This window comes from Thunnus albacares, chromosome 10 (assembly GCF_914725855.1).
Source record: "Thunnus albacares chromosome 10, fThuAlb1.1, whole genome shotgun sequence".
Taxonomy (NCBI): Eukaryota; Metazoa; Chordata; class Actinopteri; order Scombriformes; family Scombridae; genus Thunnus; species Thunnus albacares.
Window position 1 is genome coordinate 9,045,001 of NC_058115.1, and position 17,996 is coordinate 9,062,996.

Consider the following 17,996-nt stretch of genomic DNA (forward strand, 5'->3'; position numbering starts at 1 on the left):
TTCATCGCCCTCATAGTGGCTTGGTCGTACTACGCCTATGTTTTGCAGCTTTGCATAGGTAAGCAATCAGCTGTCTGGGTAGTATGAGGAGGAGGTGTGTGTCTGTGTGAGGGGGAAATGCCTTTTTTTCTTTTGGTGATGGGGTGGGGGAGACATTCTGTGGGAGCAGTTTGTGGTCCAGGCTGATTTTTTTTTTTTCTGGGTGCAGAAGACTGGCTTGTTGTTTACGCAGTGTGTGGACAGTGTCAGTCACATGACAATAACAGTTCAACCAGGAACTGTCAGCATAATGTTACAAGGAAGTGGTTATCAGGGTTTTTTGTGTATCATTGAAATATTTCCAATTCATGACACCAGCATGCACAGGATGGTTTCATCATTACTTACAGCATTTGACTTGTGTATGGGGGTTGGAGGGTATTACAAAGGTGGCCTAGGAGTGTGATTCAGCCACCCATAAAGATGCTAATAATAAAGAAAAAGCATATTTTGGAGCAACTTTTAAAGTTATCTGGCTATCTGTCTAACTGTACCCCCTTATGAGGAAAACTGGATTTGTCTTAGTTTGTTAACACTATCTAACCATCCCCCCCTTTGTTTGTAGGACACAAGGCTCATCATGGATGTTTTTAATAAATGCTGACAAAAACTTTACAGTCACACAGAATATAAATTAAAGATGCTAAATATTTAATTGATTAGTAGTCAATACAGTATATAAATTAAGTTATGATTTCACCCAAAAATCTAACATACCTGAAACAAAATGGCAACCGCAAATCCACATTTTGGTGCCTGGATTCCAGTTGTTTCTACAAATTGCAGTGATCCATTTGCTTTGCTTTTCTTTAGCTTTTGGCAGTCTGTAAAACGATAGCTCTGATTCCTTGTTGAAATTATTTGTACAGTCAAATCGCACAACAGCTCTTTCCCATTTTAGATGTGTTTTTTTGTGTGTGTGTTTTTGTGGCATTCAAGCTCAATGCTAATGCTGCCACTCAGTAAATTAAGCGGGGCTCAGACTACAGGAGTTTTAAAATCCTAACTGATTTTGAAGTCGGGTTGCATCAAGCACATAAGGAGAAAGTTCACAGATGTTCTTCTCTCTAATCTCAAACATGCACACATTGCAAGATTTGAAAATAATAGCACATAACACACTAGGGGATATTAATAAGATTATCATGCCAGAGGAAGTAATGCACCACCTCACGCTCACGTGATCTCATAGGGTAGTAGATGTAAACAAAATAAAGACTGACATGGTGCAACAACTTGCTTTAGTAAAGCTCTTCTCTTTGTCCGTATGGTTATGATGTATTGAAAGACATGTTATATAGGCAGTTGTGTTCTTTTCACATATCGACAAGCCTTTCCTCCATCTCAGCTGTCCAATGCACCTGTACAACAGCTTGTTGTTGTTTCTTTGTGGTCTCATTCACTTCCGTGTCCTTGTAAACTTGTCTCTCTCATTGGCTATTGTGGTCCCATTCAGAAAGTAGCGACGTAATCATCCAGATTTTAAAGGTCCAGTGTGTAGAATTTAGTGGCATCTAGCAGTGAGGTTGCAGGCTGCAACCAAATGAATACACCTCTCCTCACCCTCCACTTGCAAGTGTGTAGGAAAACCTACAGTGACTGTGAAACTTGCAAAAAACTTAAAAGGCCCTCTCTAGAGCCAGTGTTTGGTTTGTCCGTTCTGGGCTACTGTAGAAACATGGCGGTGCAACATGGTGTGCTCTGTGGAAGAGGACCCGCTCCCTATGTAGATATAAAGGGCTCATTCTAAGGTAATGAAAACACAATGATTCTTATTTTCAGATGATTACACTAATGCAAACATACTTATGAATCTTATATTCCATTTATGCCAGGTCTTTTCCGCTAGATGCTACTAAATTCTACACACTGCACCTTTAAATCCTAAATCTCAAATAAATTTGAAATGATTGGGGTGGCCCTGATGAGTCTGTGAGCAGTTATGGAGGTTTTAGATTGGATCTGTAAACCCCTCACATTAGCAGAAACTCTGGTCTGTACATCAGAGGGGTGAATCAGGGATGAATCGGCCCAAAACTCCTGTAGTCTGAACCTGGCTTGACTCTTTCTGCCACTCAGTGGGTGAAACCACAATCGCTTCCGCCTACTGTGATGTAACATGCATAGCCTCCATTGTGAAGGAGCTTTTATTACATTTTTATGAAAGGAGGTTCAGAAAAGGATTAGGCCATGTGGCTCACTCATCTACACTGTCAGATGCATTGACTACCACTCTATCAGCACTATCTTAAAGACTTACTGTAATAGCTTTATGTAGGTGCTGAGCTTCATTATCTGAACCACAACACCACTAGCATTATCTTTTGGCAAGAAGTCTGACTGTAATGGCTTTAAGTCTGGCCTGCCTTCTCCTCGCTCCCTCTGGCTCGATGCTGGGCTGTGCGGTTGCAGACAGTGAGCCTCATCGGTGAACGGTGAGCACAGAGTTGACCTGGATAGTGAGCAATGGTTTCTAGGATGTCTCAGAGGAATCTCGCCAGCCTACTCTGTGCTCTGCTTGGCAGCTTTTCAGACCACTAGGAAAGAAAATCTCTTCTTGTCAAAAAGGGGGATGAAATGGAGACGGTTTAATGAGACCAAACAGAGGCAAACACGACAATGTCCCTGAGCCTGAAAGTATGCACCTTTATGTCAGTCTTTATATCCATTTTGACCTGATCTGCGAGAGCTGAGTGTGCTGCGGAAGTTATAGAGCCAGTGGGTTGACCAGGGTGGCGTCTGTCCCAGGATGAACCTCTTCTAGAGTTACAGGACGCTATGTGTCCGGTGCCTTTATGGGATATTGAGACATCTTTCATAACTGCAGGGTGACAGAAAAACAAAATCACTGTTTGATCAGGCCTCTTTTTAACTGTGTTGTTTTGCTTCTAGTAGAACAAGAGAGGAATTGTGATGCATTTGTGTCACATGGGATAGACAGAAGAAAACAACAGCAGTAGGACAGGACATGTGCTCTGCAGATAGACACAGGGACAGTTGTGTGAAAGTATCATCAGCTGATACCTCAGCAGCTCAGTTAATCCCATTGTCTGGCTTACATAATTCACCCCAAGCAATCTGTGGTTGACCCACTTTCTTTTAAAGCACCAAACATCAGCCTACGAACAGTTGGCCCTCTTTCCAAGATGGGAAAATTGTTTAGCTTCTGAGAGTCTGTGCATTGTTGGAAATGTACCTTGTTGGAGCAAGAATGCAAACAGGAAAAGAGAAGGCTGACGTACGGCAGTGACCGTAATGCCTCAATAGACACATTAATATACATTCACACACACACACGCACACGCACACACACACCTACAGTATATGCTTCACTGTCAGAATCTGGGGCTTTCTGGCAAGACGGCGTGCACATGATATTTGGCTGCGTGCCTTGATTCAGCTCCTTGGCTCACCTTTCTTCAGTTCCTGCTGTGTGTGTGTGTGTGTGTGTGTGTGTGTGTGTGTGTGTGTGTGTGTGTGTGTGTGTGCGTGCTAATTGCTGAAGATGGATGATTCTGTATGCTCAGCTAATCATTGCTCAGATATTGGGACAAATATAAAACTGTCAGCTGATCTTCCAACAGGTCTCCACTTGTCTCTGTTACATATTTTTATATTTTGAAGTCTGTGTGTCCAGATCTGTACATGTGTTTTTGTGAAAGTTTTTTGGGGCGCTCATCAAGTGTGTGGGTGTTGATGTCTGCCTGGGATCAGCAGCTTCAGCCGGTCCCCTCTGTGGTGGGAGCAGTAGCAGCTGTCAGCATTCACACACACAAACACACACAAACATACTGTGCAGGATGTATTCTTTTGTCAATGCACAGTAATGCTTATCTATACGAGTGGAACAATGAGTGGAACTGAGCATGGTGTATATTGATTGTGTGTCACTGGGATTTTCAAGCACACTGGTGTGGTGCTGGACACTAGGATTTACAGAGTCAGCATTTTTCAGTTTTGCCTAATTGAATTTGAACATTGACTTTCATTCAAACATGTATCAAGTAAACAAAAGCAGCACATGTAAAGGAATAAAAAACAAAACAAAACAGCAGCCTTTTGTGCCCAGATGCTCCACAATGTTTTACCTTTTTTTGCTTGACACAGACCTGACTGTGTCTTTTCATTTTGCAGAGTCAATTGAAGACACAGGAGAAAAGGGTAAGTGTTTTATAACACTGTCAGAAATCAAGAGGAATTATTTAAACTTAAAGTGTCAGATGTTGAGTTGAATTTAGTCCAGAGGAGATTCAGCAGGATCTGCCTGCAGAGCTCACATCAAAACTATTTTGTCAGCCTCTATCAGCTGGAAGTGTATCAAACGACTTCTCATGTATGTTTAAAGGGGTAACCCACAGATTTTACACATTAAAATGAGTTTACACATCATGAGGAGTTCTACTCTGCCTGTGAAAACTGTTGAATAATATCATCTGTGGTTCTGGAGGAGCTTCATAAAATCAGAGAAAATGTTTTCTTCAATTTAGACCATTCATCTGTCTCTTGCAAGACTCCCACCTTAATGAAAGTGTAACGCTACATCGATATACTCCTTTAAAGCTTGCACTCAGTGTGTGTTACAGAGTGTAGAGATAAAATGAGAGAGGCAGAGACACTCCAATGTCTAATTTTTGGTATCTATCAAGACAAACCAATCAATTCTTTTTTCTAAATATTTGGGAATATAATTGAGTCACTATTGCTGCAAGTGCATGTGTAATTATGATCAAAATCTGGTACAAGCAAAATCTTTATTGTTATGGTATATAGATAGATCTATAGATTCCTAAAGTGGTGTGTGGTCCTTTTTCTTTTTCAGTTTCTTTTTCACTCTCACACTGGCCTACAATGACAATGCACAAAACGTCCTTGATGATAGATGATGATGATTTGTTTATGTTTTCTCTCTGCTTTCAGTTGTGTACTTGCTGGTGTACCATGTCATTTTCATCATGTTTGTATGGGCTTACTGGCAAACCATCTTCACCAAGCCCATGAACCCCCTGAAGGAGGTGAGTGTGACTGCGACGCAGCGTTATTGTCAGCTGGGATGATGAGGCATCGTGGGAAGTGCAGATGTAGGTTACAGCCTCCCTGTGTGATTGAACGCTGCATTTAGACTAATAATACTTTCCAGTGGAAGTGCCTGGAGCTGCACTCTAATGGCTCTGATCCTGACCACAGCACTTCAGCTCTGCAGCATGAATACACGCACGCACACACAGACACACACACATACACACGCAAGACTTAGAGAGGACACTTCTGAGAAAAGCCACCTTGTATTTCAATTTCTACTGAGGTGAAACACATGCAGGCAATAATCACCTCGAATGAAAGCTTTCCTTTATGAGATGCGATCGCTGGATCTCTTGAGGTTTTGTAATAAAAGTGAAATTTCGTGTGTCGAGCTGTTTGTTATCGTCAGAGTTATTTGCTTCCAGTGTTCAATCATAAATCGCCTGAGTGACTGAAAGTAATATCGCAGCTCTGTGCTGCTTTGCTCCCATTTGCCTGCTGGGGCAGAAAACAACAAACAAATGGAGGAAACAGAAATACCCTTCACTGCCTACTGAGCTGCACTTCATTGTAAAACATATTTCTGCATTACTGACGCTAACGCAGTATGTATCTGACAAAATATTCAAGCCAGTTTTGACAAATGCAAAGCTATGATTCATCAGAAATAACTGCTCACGGAAGAGGATACTGATAAGTCACAGGTGTTTGTTTTTCGCTCTGCCCAACATAGTTTCACCTGTCCTTCTCTGACAAAGAGCTGCTGGAGCGTGAAGATCGGGGAGAGTCTCAGCAGGAGATCCTGAGGAGAATAGCCAAGGATCTGCCCATCTACACCCGCACCAACTCTGGAGGTACAGTACAGTGAACAGTGCTGCTGATGCAGAACAACAGAAGCAGTCTAGACTGACACGCAGCTCTCAGAGCTCATTTCACCCCCGTCACCTTGTTAGTCTGTGGTCAAGTGTTAGGAGAGGCTGCTGCTGACGGCTGTGTGACTGAATTGGCTGTGTCTCCTCAGCAATCCGTTTCTGTGACCGCTGCCAGCTGCTGAAGCCTGATCGATGTCACCATTGTTCAGTCTGTGATAAGTATGGCTCTCTGCTCATGCACCTATAGAGAAAAGACTCCACCATATATATTGCATTCTGGCAGGCAGAATAAGATTCAATTACATTGACGTCTGACCCTGCTGTGTTACAGATGCATCCTGAAGATGGATCACCACTGCCCCTGGTATGTAGTGAGGCTCTTTGATTAAACCAGGAATAGAATTTTAAAGAAATGTACCCGTATATACTGCTCTCACACTGTGTTGTCTGTGTAATTACTTCTTCTTTTCATTTAAGGCCCAACAGTATTCAGGTTACATGATTTTGTGATCAAAAGTATTTATGCTCAGGATGGAAAAGACTTGATTCAGTTTAGTTAAATGGTCAGTTGATCTCTAATAGCTTGAATCAGTTGCATTCAAGCTAAGTTTACTGGACAGAGTTTGATGAAGTCACCTCTCATCCTGCCAGCTGACAGATTTTGGCAGCTGAATGAGACAAATCTGATTCCAGTCAGTGTATTTTTTGATGTATATGATCAGTTTGTTTGCTCTCTTTGCCATATTGAACCAAGTCTAGTGTTCAGACCAGGAGGGACCTCATTAAGAAATATGATGATATGATTATGATAATTAGTTTTAATTTATGCATCTCTCCATTGGGTCATGTTGGTTGTTAAAGCATCAGAAGGGGATTTTTTTCTTCAGTAGTTTTCTATAAATCCTTTCATTAAAATGACACAAACATCCTGAGTAGTGTTTTTATTGTGAATATCTAATTACTAGTTGTGATTCATTTACCATAGTTTGTTCAAAACAGCCTGGAAAAATAGGATATATACACATTTGCAATGAACCAATAACATAGTAATCATAATAATTATAGGATAAAATGATAAAATGAACTATAGCAAAATATTGCATGATTTTTTTTATGTGACAATTTTCCCACCAACCCAAACAGCCCATCTCCAATATTTATAGTTTTGCTCAAATGTCATGTAAAAAAAAGTCTCTACATCTAGAAAAGATGGGCCCTGTCTCAACATGTACTTGTGACATTTTCCAACACTAACCTGCATCATTTCCTCCTTACAGGGTGAACAACTGTGTGGGATTCTCCAACTATAAGTTTTTCATGCTGTTCTTGTTATATTCGCTACTCTACTGCCTTTTTATAACTGCTACAGATCTGAAATACTTCATTAAGTTTTGGACGGTAAGCAGGATTTCAGCTATTGCACCACAATACAAACCTTTAATTATATTATGCATATCAAGAATGAATGTTCATTTTCCACCTTGGAAATAATAGTTTGAACATTGCTTGAAAAAAAAAAACTCCTCTCGGCTTTTAACTGCATGTCACGGTTTTCATCAGCAAATGGATTTTGCTCACTTGTCATCATGAGACCCAAACTAGTCACGTGACAACTAAACAGAAGCTAGCAATGTTGACCTTGACTTAAACCTTTTTTTCATGTGTATATTGTTTCATTATAAATGATATAATACCTATATAAAATCTGAATGTCCTTTCTGTTTCATATATGTGGCATAATTATTTGTTTTTCTACAAGGCTGGAGGTAGAGCACATTTCCGTCTGAGAGAATATCTGGTACGAACCAATCAACCAGTTAGTAGTGATGACATAGAAAGAATGTAATAAACTCTCAGTAGAATAGTTTAGTAGAAGTCTATCAGCTGTCAATCAGCACCCAGTAGTTTACACCCACTGAGCAGATCCAGTTCATACTGGTACTGTACGTACTCTGTACTGGTGCTGTTATGTTGATGTCTTGGTTTCTCCTCAGAACGGCCTACCAGACACTCAGGCGAAGTTCCACATCCTCTTCCTCTTCTTCTCGGCCTCCATGTTCTCAGTCAGCCTCGCTTCGCTTTTCACCTACCACTGCTGGCTCGTCTGCAAGAACAGATCCACTCTTGGTAGGTTGCGTGCCAGTAGTTCATGCCTGTATGTATATATCTCTCTCATGTTTGTGTATCTTGAATATCTGCTTTCAGTCTGCTTCCTGTTTGCTACTAATGATGATGTTTCATTGCGTTTTTCCCACCATCAGTCTCCATCCTCATCAGCGCAGTGATTTGACGAGCCTCTTTGGGCCGGTATCAGACGGAGTGGTTTCTCATTATGTGTGCACAGTGGCACACTTTGTCTCTGTGTTGAGGAGAATGGATTAGATCCCGAGGAGTATGTTTCAGTGTAATGCAAAGACATAAGGCTCAGAGCAGTAAGCAGCTTAGTAACAGACACTGCCACACTGCTCAGGAAGAGAAGTCACACCTGGTGGCACACTCCGAGATCTGCTTTACCTGCACAACAAAGACACTTTCATTCAGCGATGTTCTGCTGACGCCACTATTCAGCAGGAATCGTTCATGTGTTGATCTATTGTGTGATTGAGCTCCTGTTATTCATCTTTATGCCAGACTCACTGTTCTTCTTCGTGTCTGTCCTCTCAGAGGCTGTGCGTGCCCCGGTGTTTCGTCACGGCACAGATAAGAACGGTTTCAGTCTGGGTTTCAGTAAGAACTTCCGCCAGGTGTTTGGTGATGAAGTCAAATACTGGCCTATTCCTGTTTTCTCCAGGTAAGGTCCTTTTGACAGGTCTTAGAGGAATTCAGAGGGAAAAGTATCTATCAAATGAGTTAGATTAAAAGACACAGCATAATTTAAGTTGGGCAAACTAAAAGCCAAATCTAATTAAACAAGTCTATGTTTAAAAAGCTATTTGTTTCACAGACAGGTTGTTTTGCAGTTCAGGAGCTGATGATGACCTGTAATTTTGAGTCAAGGTCAAAGACTTCAGGCTCTGCTTCAAGAGCCTAAATTCTGCTGCACTGGTTGGGACATAAAACACAATTAGATCAGCAAATCAAATCCAGTTTGTAATCTGTTAAGATGCTTTGGGTTAAATGGTGACTTGCAGGACTGCCACCTTGTTAATTTGCTGGCTAAAATCACATTTGGATAGATAATGTTCAACATAAACAGAGGCTTACTGATGCTCAGACTTTCACACACTCACCAGTTTCATGTTAAAAATAGAGTATATTGTCCAGAGAGATAAATATATGAGAGCAGACAGGTGAATGGATGCAGAAGGACTGTGTGTGTGTGTGTGTGTGTGTTAGCCAAATAATAACATTCAGTCATATTTTAACAGAATCTAACTCAGGATGTCAGAGAAGTCCTGCATGAATGAATGAATGAATGAACAAATGAATCAATGAATCAATGAATCAATTAATCAATGAATGGATGAATGAATGTGGATTTATAAACTAAAATAAGGGCAAGTGAGCACTGCTATTTAGTTTGAAACAAAGTGATTCAAGAGGGAGATGTCCCAAAAGAGCTTTAACTTCTGTAAACAACTATTTACGACTATATTATTTATTATTCTGTAAACTAAACCACTGAAATACTCAAACACATGAAAAATGTACTTTCTTATGTTGTCAGTTTCTGCTTGGAAATAGTGACATTAAAGCCAGACTATGTAATGTTTGAAAGATTCATAAGCAATTAATCACACCCTTGTTCAATTCAGTACACTAGAGAGGATTTGCTGCTGTAGTGTTAGTTGGTCTGATAATGACCAGTAGTTTGTGGTTAATAATATTAGCTAATATTACATAAATATTACTGTGGTAGTGTAGAGTAATTTTACTGACTTGATGCTTGACTTTTTTTGACTTGAGCTACTGTTACACTATGTTTTAACATTTATCTTTATCACATATGCTGGGTTGAACATATTCTATACTTATTTAAACTACTTTCTTCTTTCCTCTGTGACTCTCCAGTTTAGGTGACGGTTGCTCGTTCCCAGCATGCCTGGTGAATCTGGACCCTGAGCAGCCATCATCGCCCACTGGCTCCAACCCTGCCAGCAAGGCGTAAGTTAAAAGAAGAAAACACACATTCATATTAGAGTAAACCCAGGTACAGCACAGAAAGACTAGAGTCTTCTCAACTGCAAGTCAGCCCAGTGGTTTATTAACTCTGTAGGTTTAATGATGCAGGAAAATCACCTGGCTGCAGTTTTAAATTGTGCATTCAGATAACAGGATTACAGGATTTAGAACTAATTTATCTTAAAAAGGAGGGAATATTACTCCCATAATTCCCGGCTACTCTCCTGCTAATGTGTGTTTTGTATGTCTCCAGTGCAGCAGACGCCCGCCAGTTCCCCTCCAAGCCGCTGAGGGAGAGTCAGAGCCGGCTGCTCACCAGCACCCCCTCCTGGACAGAGAGTGACAATGCAGCAGACAAGGACAAGAAGGGTAAGATAATGATATCCTCCATATAATGGTTTCCCTCAAAGCTGCTTGCTTACACAACCCCAAGACAGGAAAAAAATCAATAATTAAACAGATATTTTATGATGTAGATGATGAAGAATCTCAGTCATCCACGTCGTGGTTATCCAAGGAGGATTGAAGCAAGGGCAACTGGACTTGTTTGTGGATACTTTCACCTCTCATCCAAGGGATTTCCTCAGTTCAGACTGACTGGGGGGAGGGGGTCATTATCAAGGTCACTGATACCACTTGGTTCGTTAGTTCTCCTGGTTGTTGTAACGACAGTCATCAGAGTCGTTGGCATCACATGAGACCAACTAATGTATAGTTGTTAAATCTCCTGGGAAGGGTAGACCTCCTCCTCCTCCTCGTCTGTTGAGGGATGCTTTCTCTACTTTCACTTTACTTTTACTCCCTCTCTCCTCTTTCAAACCATCTGTCCTTTCTAGATGTAGATGATGGATTTTATTTGTGTGTGTTTGTTCAGGTGCTAGTAACCCAGGGATGACCATAGAAAATGAGGCGTAACCAGAGATAGAGTCGACACGTTCCATCCAGAAAAGTAAGTTTACAGTCATATAGAAATGATCCGCATATCAAAATATAAAAGCAACGTCATGTACATATTTGTTTCCATCTAACAGGTCTATGCTGCCCCCTCCTCAGTGTTCGTGCCTATCAGAATGTGACGTGGTGGTGACATCATCGATATTTGTTGTTTCCCATAATACACCCTGCTTCTGAGAGGTTTACACAACTGACACATGACGTACACACCAGAGAAAAACTGGTTATTATTATCATCGGTGTTACTGTTATTGTTACGAGCAGCAGTGTCCGCTGCTATCTGAAAGTATTTCGGCTTCAGAACAAGTGGATTCGATTTAAAACTGCATTCCAGCAATCAGATTTTCTTTTGTTTGTATATGAATAAGCACAGAGCAGCAGTGGAAGAGGGGACATTTTGCATTTTGTATACTAGGAAATCAATCGGGGCTGCTTTTGTATGTCACAGAAACTCTCAGAATGATCTACAACAGTTGTACTAGTAGTGGTGTTAATGTGATGTATTTGACATTCCCTGCAGCCATTTTAATACAGTGAAGGGTTTTTTTTCTTTTTTTTGGAGGGGGGGCAGGTTTTCCACCCACAATATTGAGTGTCGTGGAACTTATGCATGCTTTCATCTCAGGATGTCAACTCAAACACACCTTGTTGTAGTGAACTGTACCACAAGATGTTCTCCCCTTGCTTGGAAAACAACAAATGAGTAGTAATATAGTAATTACATTGGAATAAGGGCTCTTCTGACTCATAGCATGAGTGAGGATGTTGCTGTCACACTGAAACACCTGAAATCTGGTGCTGCGACATCTGGTAGTCTAAACGTCTAAACTGCCGGTCAAAAAAGCTTCCCGACTGTTTTGTCTCCGGAGGGCCGGCCTCCGTGTGATGCTGCACATCCCGTCACCATCAAAAAGCAGATACTGTTGAGTGTTTTTCTAAAACTCACAAATATGATGTTGTGGATGTAATGCAGAGCAAAAAAGAGAAACCTGCTCCAGCTGCTTTGTACAGTATATTTTCACCTTCTGAGGACTCTGTCTTTTCTCATTTGGGCTGGAAATGATTAAACCATCATTGTAAAAGAAATAATTTGAGAATGTATGCTTGTTTAAAAAAAAAAAAAAAGCTTCATGGTGACAGTAGTGTCAATCTATATTTTTCTATTCTTCTGTATGTACGACTCAAGAGACAATATGGATGTGTGGGGCAATGTATTGTACAGTTGTAATGCCTTAAAAGAATAAAATGAGCTCATCTTCTGGCTTCTCATTCAATTCTGTGCTGCACATTACCTGAAAACAGTATGTTGTTTAAATAGTCACTGAAGAAATGTAACAGACGAGCATTTTATGGTAGAAAAGTTTCAAGCCTTTATTTACAAAAAAATCTAAAAACAATCCTCTTTTATATTGCATATTCTTTTCTTAAACTCTTTTACAGTGTGAGCGATGTTCTGCGGAAAGAAAAAGGTTTCATTTATCAGTATCTGACGCAGAGGGAGGTTAATAAGTTGTGAACCTACACTTCAACACACACCTACGGAAGTTCTGGATACTATTCAACAACACAGCATTTATTCAAACGTTTTAGTACATGCGGCTCTTCTATGCAGCATGAATGAACTGGAAAGCAATACAAGAAAAAATATAAATTGCACAAAAATGTCATTCAAAGGCCCGAACTACAAGTCAAATGAACTCCACCGAAACAAAGAGATGCATTTTAAAATGATTTTTATCCCCAATGAGTAAAAGGTTTTTTTGTTTTGTTTTTTTTGTTTGCTTTTATTACAACACTAAAACTCTACAAAACCTTAATCTCAATTAAAAAAATGAATATTTACTCCCAACAGAGTAGTTCAGGGTAACCTCATCTTGTCCTACAGCAGGTGAGTTTTTTTTAAAACTTTTTAATTGTTTCTTAAGGTCTGGTGAATTTGATGCTCGGCGCCAAGGTCGTTTAGAGATGTGATGCATCTTTGTTCGTTATGTGCTTGAGTCAATGAGGGCGTTTACAGATACAAATAATCAATGCTTACTTTAGCTGAAGCATTCCTCCATTTGTATGCATCTAAGTACATCCTGTAAATATGCTTGTGTGCAACTATTCTGAGCATTATCATGAATGCCGACAGGAAAACCAACACAACAGAGGAAATGGTGTTCACTTATAAGCAGCTTGTTACCTAGAGGCTTCTAGAGCTTATTTAGGTCATTATAAACATTATCTTTATATGAAAAAACTCAACAAAAAACTCACTGAAAGCTCCCTTTCTCATTATCAGACAAGAAATCCAAGAAATGACCAGGGAAGACCACAACATGTGGCATCTCAGTGTTGACTGGGGCATCTATTCAGTGTCAGATAACCAGTACAATAAATTAAAGTTTAAAAGATAAGAATGCAGCTAATATTAAGGCTGAGCATGGTGAAAGCGGTTGTTGTGATAGTAAAGATTTACATGTTCACAATGTAAAATGGGAACGTAGAGAAGGCAACAAAGAGGAGAGACACACCAGAAACATTTTCAGCTTTCCATATAAAATCAGGTTAGAGCTTTAAAGTGCAAAACGTTTCTACAGAACATTTTAGGAAAACTAAAATCCCATCTTTTTCAAGCATGTTAAATTTTAACTGAACCAACCAGACAGTCTACGCTGCTTCGTAGGAATAAAACACTAAACCCACACAGGCGCACCACCAGCGTTATGTGTGAGGACAGCTGTGATATTTTTTCGCCTATTGACCATCATAATATTCAGTTGTCTAAGGTGAGCAGAACCTATGAGAAACAGCTTGTTAAACGATGCATGTATGTTTTATGTTCTTCCATTGTTATCATCCAGTCGTCGAAGCTTTGCTTCAGCGCTGCACTGATTGTTGAATGTGAACCGCAGGATGGGAGATTTTCGGAGTGATGTCACGACTGCTGCTTGTTAGCCTCCTCTTCGTAAGCGTTCCCTGTTCCGTTCTGGACGTAGGCGGAGCCGGAGCCGAGCCCGTACAAGTGACCACAGTACTTTGCATCATCGATATGATCCTCAAAGAACATCTGTAGGAAAAATAAATAGCGCAGGATGCTGAGAACAGACATTCACACATTCATTAAATATCACATCATGAAAACAGTCATAATTCATAAGTTTATCCTGAAAAAACATGTTTTACCCATTTTCAGCTGACTGTATATGCAGCGTGGTACTGAGCCTACCTCTCTCATCTTGAAGAAAGCCATGCCTGTAAGTAAAGAGTCGGAGCCGGCTTGATGCTGCGGTCCGATCCTCTCCAGCTCCAGCTGCTCAGCTACTTCCTGCAGTCCGCCCTGAAAACAAAACACCGTCATCCACTCAACATCCACTCTCCAAGTCAGAGTTAAGCCTGAGGGCCACAAATCAGGATGTGAAGATTTAAAATACTACTGTAATAATTCTCTAAGTACCTTCAGGTTTTTGCAGCTCTTCATGAGGTACTTGACATCATAAATGACCGGAAAGTACAAGCGAAGTATCTCAAAGAAATCCACCTCTTCCTCAGGCAGGTTAGCGTTGGACAGAATCTTGATCAGGTATCCGAAGTCATAGCCACTGCAACACACACACACACAAACACACGTAAATACAATTTCACTGTGTTATCAAAGGGCACACAGCAGCAGGCTTCTTGAGACTTTGTCACATTTTTTGTGACTTTGTCAAGAACTGGCTGACTGGATTCATGCCTGCAGCCGTCAGATACACAACCCTGCTACACACGCAAGGCCAAATAATGCCACTGCATCATCCCAAGAAGATTTTGTGATGAGGAACTGATTTTACAACACTCGACCTACACTGATTCACAACAGACCGATTACAAACCAAAGCAGATGAGATTAAAACTGAATACAACAAACAACAATGAAAAACAGACAGAAGGATAAAAAAAATACAATGATAAGACAGTAACACGTAAACAAAAGTAACATGACAGTAAAACCTGTTTGAAAAAGTGTGTTCGAAGTACCTGAACGAGACGACAGTGATGTTTCAAACCTAAGCTTTGCATATTTTCCAAAGCCTGGTTATCTTTAGCCTCAGTTTGCCATGGAGACACAGTGGGAAACTGAGTACGAAATGAAGATGTTAAGCAGCAGATTGTAGTTCACTAGTGACCAATAAGACAATAAATATGTTTGTTAGTGTTGGTACAGAAACTTTAACAGCAAAATTTTAACAGAATGTGTTCATGTTTTAAAACGTTTATGATGAAATAATGTCTTTTTTTCTGCGTAACATCTTACCTCTTACACAAGAAAAGGAAGGTTGGGCAGCAAATCATCATTATAAAACAGTTTAGATAAAATATACAGTTTATTATTCGAGTGATGCTCTGATGCCTGAAAAGAAATTTGATATTTCTCACCTCCTTTTATCTGAATTTGATGGCGCTTGTTTATTATCTAACTGAAGGGTGAAACAGTAGTATCAGCCCGTATACTAAACAATATGCCAGGATGGTTCACGGATATGATGACTCATACACACTAATGTAAATAAGTTAAAAATTATTTTCATGTCCTACAGAACAGTCTTATTATGCTGCTACAACTATCACTCATCTGTGTTTCTCATTACCTTTACAGCCAACTGTAAAAACAAGGAGCAAAGAAAAAAAAAAAAAGGTGAAGCACTGGACCAGCTGAACAAAATGAATGAACAAACTTTCAGTCATTTCCTCAATAACGTGGACACAGAGGACATATGAGTCATGTTGCTATGTGTCCGTCTACCAGACAGCAGCCTGAATTCAAACATAACTGGCTGCAATAAAAATAGCTGATGACTTCAAAAGCAGGATACCTGTGGAACGACAGCCACTTGACCCCGTCACAGAGCACCACTCCTGATGTCATCAGCAGCTCGGCAAAGTACAGCGTCTCGATGCCTTCGTCCTCGTGCTTCTTGAACTGAATCCCTGAAGTGGTCAGGAGCTCGATGGAGTCCTGTGCATACATGTCCTCTCTGATGAGAAAGAACAGCACGGACGTCTCATTATTATCATCAAAAATACAAAAGACAATCGAGTCGGAATGAGATCGGTATTTAAGCGTTGTCATTATATATAAATAGCCTGAATGTTGGAAGCTGTACGCAGTTGAAAGAGATCTAAATTCTGGCCACAAACAGTCACTTTTTGTAACTTCATCTGTCTCATGTGCGTATGCTGTGAGCAGTCTTCAAAAAAAAAAACGTTAGCTGCCTGTTAACTGTATATAATGTCAGGATCAAGGGGGCTGATGCATTTCAATGCCACGCGAGAAGACAAAAGAGTGCGAGAGACATGGGAGTTCATCTTACGTGAGGTTAAACTTAAAATTGAACTGCCATGTTGATGTTCCCGGAGGGTATTCCCCTTGTTCATTCATAAACGTGAGGCCCAGCTGGATTATCTTGAGCAAATCCACATTGCAGCGCAGTAACTGGTACTGATAGTCGGCGTTGCTCCTGAACTCTCCGATCGGTCTGGCTACGACACCTGGAAACTCTGTGTCCTGCAAAGAGAAAACACGTCATGCACAAAGGAAACACAGCTCAGCGTCACAGTGAGATGTCTGGCAGTGTTCATCTTCTCCGGTTATGTCAACGTGTCACCCACCATAGCGATGTAGTTGTATTTTCGAATGACATGTCGTATCCTCTTCAGCTCCTCCTCCAGGTTGTTGGCCCACACCTCACATATTCTTTGGCTGTGATCCACAGTAGCTGCGGGCATAGTGCCACTTCAACATGCAAACAGAAAGATGCAAAAAGAAAGGAAACAAAGAAAGCTTCAAGAAAACAGCTTGTTCACAGTCCTACCTTGGCATGCTGACCTGTGACAGGACAAAAGCATTGGACACATGATCCCTGGATATCCAAGAAACCCTGACAAATCATTATAATATAAACTGCAGGACATACAACCTGATCTGGGTATCAAATCACAAAGATCTCAATGTTAGTCTCAGCACTGGGAAGCTAAGTGAATCTCAGGGCGAGTTTGTGCTTCTGTACACCTGGACTTCTGCACTTTAACAGCTAAATGAACAAGTTATATGAAAGCAAACACACAGTGGGAGCAGCAGCTGTTGAAAATATGAAGGACGTGCTCGGCCAGCTGCTGTTAACATTAACGTTAGCTCGTCGCAGCAGCTTTCAGCAGCACTTTGGGCCAGCTAGGTTGATTGTAGCGGCTAGCAGGCTGCACACTTAGCATTAGTTAACGTGGGCAGGACAGGTGTGTTCAGTTTCAGCACACATCTAAAGTAGACACCGGTCTCGACAGATAGACAGGAGTGTGTGCAACCAAGAAAGAGGCGAGTACATAGCAGCACACACACACACACACACACACACACACTCACTCTCTCTCTCTCTCTCTCTCTCTCTGCCACTTTGATACTGCAAAGCTGACTGTAGCTTCGGTAACTTACCGTTCCCCAAACCGGGCGGGTGTGTTTTAAGCGTGTACTATCTCAAAACTGTTAGTTTGACCTGCGCTACTGTGTCGGGGGGTTTTCCGCTAACTTTTAAATAGTTTATATTCACTATTGTATCGATGTCAACCTGCGGCTGCCATCATAGCCGAGCCTACAACACGACGTCATCACGTAAAGCAGGAACGTCATGTGCGTATGTATGCGTATGGCACCAACGTCCTGTTTGATCAATGCTCCTATTTCAAAACTTTTGCAAAAATTGAAAGTGAGAGAGGAAAATGGTTAAATTTCACTTTTGTGTCTAAACAAACTGTCACATGTTAGAAATGATCAAAAAGTAAATTTAATTTTCCTAAGAAAAATTGGACCATTTTTCTGGAGCATCACATTTGATCACTATTAGAATTTGGTTTGACTAATAATAGTTACAAACAAAGAAGGATGCATTGTTGATGAAGTAAAATTGCCTTTGTAAGCAGTTAAAACAGAAAGCAGACAGCGGTCTGAACCACAGGGCAGCTCTGCTGGTGCTG

The 17,996-nt window shown here is 40.7% G+C and overlaps 2 protein-coding genes across 4 annotated transcripts in view; one reads left to right on the top strand and one right to left on the bottom strand.

The window, feature by feature from the left end:
- Window positions 1–12,268, top strand: part of zdhhc2 (zinc finger DHHC-type palmitoyltransferase 2) — a 12,956-nt gene extending 688 nt beyond the window's left edge. Inside the window, exons 1-14 of one of the 2 annotated variants that reach the window (XM_044363505.1) lie at window positions 1–58; window positions 4,174–4,200; window positions 4,957–5,051; window positions 5,792–5,912; window positions 6,080–6,149; window positions 6,262–6,294; window positions 7,208–7,328; window positions 7,690–7,728; window positions 7,925–8,057; window positions 8,595–8,721; window positions 9,942–10,034; window positions 10,306–10,421; window positions 10,927–11,001; window positions 11,084–12,268. The exon at window positions 1–58 is cut by the window's left edge and continues 688 nt beyond it. In XM_044363505.1, the coding sequence (XP_044219440.1) occupies window positions 1–58; window positions 4,174–4,200; window positions 4,957–5,051; window positions 5,792–5,912; window positions 6,080–6,149; window positions 6,262–6,294; window positions 7,208–7,328; window positions 7,690–7,728; window positions 7,925–8,057; window positions 8,595–8,721; window positions 9,942–10,034; window positions 10,306–10,421; window positions 10,927–10,967 (1,074 nt within the window). In that variant the 3' untranslated portion in view covers window positions 10,968–11,001; window positions 11,084–12,268. The remainder of the gene's footprint in view (window positions 59–4,173; window positions 4,201–4,956; window positions 5,052–5,791; window positions 5,913–6,079; window positions 6,150–6,261; window positions 6,295–7,207; window positions 7,329–7,689; window positions 7,729–7,924; window positions 8,058–8,594; window positions 8,722–9,941; window positions 10,035–10,305; window positions 10,422–10,926; window positions 11,002–11,083) is intronic. The other variant, XM_044363506.1, reaches the window with a different exon arrangement.
- An 83-nt stretch (window positions 12,269–12,351) lies between these two features.
- Window positions 12,352–17,644, bottom strand: cnot7 (CCR4-NOT transcription complex, subunit 7). Of its 2 annotated transcripts, none has more exons than XM_044363508.1 (7): window positions 17,458–17,644; window positions 16,641–16,764; window positions 16,343–16,536; window positions 15,845–16,006; window positions 14,446–14,590; window positions 14,218–14,328; window positions 12,352–14,058 (listed from the first exon to the last, which is right to left on the bottom strand). In XM_044363508.1, the coding sequence occupies exons 2-7, from the start codon at window positions 16,755–16,757 to the stop codon at window positions 13,927–13,929; spliced, it is 861 nt and encodes a 286-aa protein (XP_044219443.1). In that variant the 5' UTR covers window positions 16,758–16,764; window positions 17,458–17,644; the 3' UTR covers window positions 12,352–13,926. The 2 variants fall into 2 exon arrangements, with proteins under 2 accessions (XP_044219443.1, XP_044219442.1); XM_044363507.1 differs by lacking the exon at window positions 17,458–17,644 and adding an exon at window positions 17,096–17,394.
- Window positions 17,645–17,996: the final 352 nt, after the last annotated feature.